We start from the raw sequence: 3,186 nt of genomic DNA on the forward strand, positions 1-3,186 counted from the left end.
GACTGGAAAAGAGGGGGGCCATAAAGCTCATTTTAGACCAATAATCCCGGAAGACGGTTGAGAGGGCAGAGGCTTGTGGCAATCTCAAGGGCAATATACGCGTTCAGCTACCGGAAGTGTGATGTCTGGTGTACCGTTTTCACGAAGACGAGGGTTGATCCACTGCAGTAGTGTGCTGCGCAACTTACGTGTGAAGAACAGCGCAAATAGACCCAGTATGCCTTTTTCCCGGAATGCACGCATAGCCTTCTCCTCTTGGAGCAAGGTGATACCACCTTCAGCCTCCAGCCCATCAATGTAGCGCTGGCCAACTCGGAGAATGTCTGGGTCGACTCGAGGACCGATCATCGTGCCGCCGACTGCGCCATCATCCCTACCGACGCATTCAGCATCGTCGCCTTTGCTTTCTTCTTCGCTGTCGTTTTCATTTCCTTGTGAACCGTGGCGATCGTTCCCTTCAGGTTCCCATTCTGAAAGCAATAACTCGATGTCCATGTTACTCGTCAAGTCAGATCTTGAAATGCAAGAATGATTCTGATCGCGCAAGGGGGGAAGGACGTCGCCCACCCTGGTCGTACCTTCGCGACACGTCTGATTGGCCTTCTAAGAGGTCCCGTGAGGGCTTCTGCCCGACTTGGCATCCCAACGTGACCTTTCGCATACTATTTTGCTCCAATAGATGCTCGTGATTTGCATTTTTAGAGGCCCTCGGAGGGTCTCTAAAACCTCAGGGCTTAAAGGGTTAATTGACGACACGTTGATCTCCACGTTGCAGTCGAGATGCCTTGGACCATCTGCCCAGGTCACACCGAGCGCTTCACGCGGCTTGACGACAGGCACCACGATTTGTGAAATTCAACGTTGCGTACGTGGTATTGCACACGGTTTAACAAAGAATGTTTCTTCTGTCTCAACAAACAGCACATGTCGATAGATACTATTGATACCGAAAGCGCTAAGAGAAAACATGCTGCTTGGAGCTGACGCTTCTTCAGCCCATTTATCGGCTGGTTATTCAGTCGAAACAAGTGAATACCGTCACGCCCGCGCGACGCGCGTTGCGCGGCGCGTGTATCACTGACTGATACACCGTAAGCAATCATCGTCAAGGTCCATTCGAAGCTGTAACTTACGTCCGCCAAACCATTTGCTTCTGCATCAACTGGTAATTAAGAAGTCACTATTGGTCCCGGCCGTCAACTTGATCATCTGGTGGGCCCTCGAACGGCTCTTTGTTCAACTCACACCCTCAGACAATTCCTGTGCTTTGCATGGGGTGCCTGCTGTTCGACCACATGAAGGGATCACAAGTGTTTTTGCCTTCCCAGTCAAGGGCGAAACATGAAATTCACGTTGCCTGAAAACGCCTTCCCCGAGTTAATTCTATCGAAGGAACAGCAGCAAGAACTGATTGACGAAGCTGAGACGGTGGTGCGAGATACTCTCGCTGCAAATGAAGCCTTCCGCGCTGATGGGGCCACGTTCAAAGACCCGAGATGGAAATTGGTCCGCGCAAAAGACGGACTAAATGTGTATCATCATCAACTAGCACGACCAAAAAGCTCTCGGATGTTTAGACGCCCGCGGTTTCAGAGCTCCTTCTCGCCCGTCATCTTGAGCGAATCTCACGCTACTGATCCCACTGGGGCCAGTAGCTGCGATATCGAGGTATCTTCGTCAGAATGTGGGGAGGAAATGCGCCGTCCTGCGGGGTTCCAGATGATACTTCATGGAGCTGTGGACGGCAAGTTGGATGACGCGATGTTCGGGACCTTCGCCGCCACAAATCAGGCCTGGATGTGGCGTAGCTCCCATATCAACGACCGTCTTGACGACGCGCGTGTACTGGCGACTATAAGAGGACCTACAAAGGAAGACCCATTCCGGTTTCTAGGCGTGAAATGGTTCGTCAAAGAGCGTCCTGCTGTCCTGACGGGTCTAGTTCAACAGCGAGACTACCTCATTCTCGAGGCCACGGGGCTTACTGTGGACTCTCAGGGCGAAAAAGTGGGCTACTACCTCATGCATTCCATCAAACTGCCTCGAATGGTCCCGGAATTAAACGAATTGGGTCTTCTTCGAGGAGTTTTGAGTCTTTGTTTCATCGATCGTCAGCGTGGGAAAAATAAGGTTGAAAAGTACTGTCGCAGTTTCAGCGACCCTCGAGGCAAAATCATTGATCGAGTGGCTGTTGCCGTCACCGCCGAGTCGCTGATCTGTGCTGCCAGTATCGTCGACTATGCGTATATCAAGAAGCTGACGTGGCTGATGAGGCACAAAGGCGGTCAAAGTGCGTCGAATGAGCATCAGATTCGACGTGATTCTGGACCGCGACCCAAATGTTGCGAAAGCTGTGGCAAAAGTTTTGCCAAATTTTCATTTTCGAGCGCTGGAATGGGTGCAGATTGCCAAATTTGTCGCCGCGTGGTGTGCAGTAAGTGCAGCGTCGTCAAGAAAATGACAGTAGATGTGTCGAACACTGGCGCAGTGAAACAATGCGCACTACGGTTCTGTCTCGAGTGTCTACATGAAGCAAAGGAGCTGTAACGGGGTACGTAGCACTAAGTGTACCCTGGTTACATGAAGTGTGACACTTCATACTTCAGGAGTATGACATGTCATACTCCGGGATAAGTGGTACAAGGTACCAAGGTCATTCAAAACCAACCATTGGTTTTATGACATTGCATTTCTATAGGTAACTGATAGTTTGTATTAACCTCAAACTTAACCTACCTATAAATATACTCAGTTTACAATCTACCTTATTTAGGTCACTTCGCTCTCTTTAATTAAAGAGGGGACCTGTGAACTGCCGTTCACTGAGAGTTTGTATACTCTCGGAAGATAACTTCCTCTAGCGCAAGGTGCTGTGTGACCCCGTCACACTTGGTAGCACTTGTAGTCAATCCACGCCATCGCGGGTAGACTACCTGAACCTCCGAAGTTCGTTGCCATGGATAGGAACGACTTCTCCCATATGAACGACTCTCAGTTCGAGTCGGTTCGGAAGATGGCAGGCATCTTCGGGATGGAGGCCCTGCAGAGCCTGGTGGTATCAACACCGGCTGAGCAGCTCGAGCGCGTCAATGCATTCGACGCGTACGAGCAGGGCCTCATCGCGCATGTGCGGGAGAACCTGCAGGCTCCGGCGGCGGAAGCAAACCCGCCTCACCCGAAGCCAAT

General features: G+C 51.1%; 1 protein-coding gene across 1 annotated transcript; it reads left to right on the forward strand.

Annotated features, from left to right (window-relative positions):
* Window positions 1-1,341: 1,341 nt before the first annotated feature.
* PITG_11520 (uncharacterized protein) lies at window positions 1,342-2,547 on the forward strand (the record flags this gene model as incomplete). The annotated part of the gene is made up of 2 exons (XM_002901034.1): window positions 1,342-1,530; window positions 1,693-2,547. The coding sequence occupies 2 exons, from the start codon at window positions 1,342-1,344 to the stop codon at window positions 2,545-2,547; spliced, it is 1,044 nt and encodes a 347-aa protein (XP_002901080.1).
* Window positions 2,548-3,186: the final 639 nt, after the last annotated feature.

The sequence above is a fragment of the Phytophthora infestans genome, genomic scaffold (assembly GCF_000142945.1).
Source record: "Phytophthora infestans T30-4 supercont1.23 genomic scaffold, whole genome shotgun sequence".
NCBI classification, from domain to species: domain Eukaryota; phylum Oomycota; class Peronosporomycetes; order Peronosporales; family Peronosporaceae; genus Phytophthora; species Phytophthora infestans.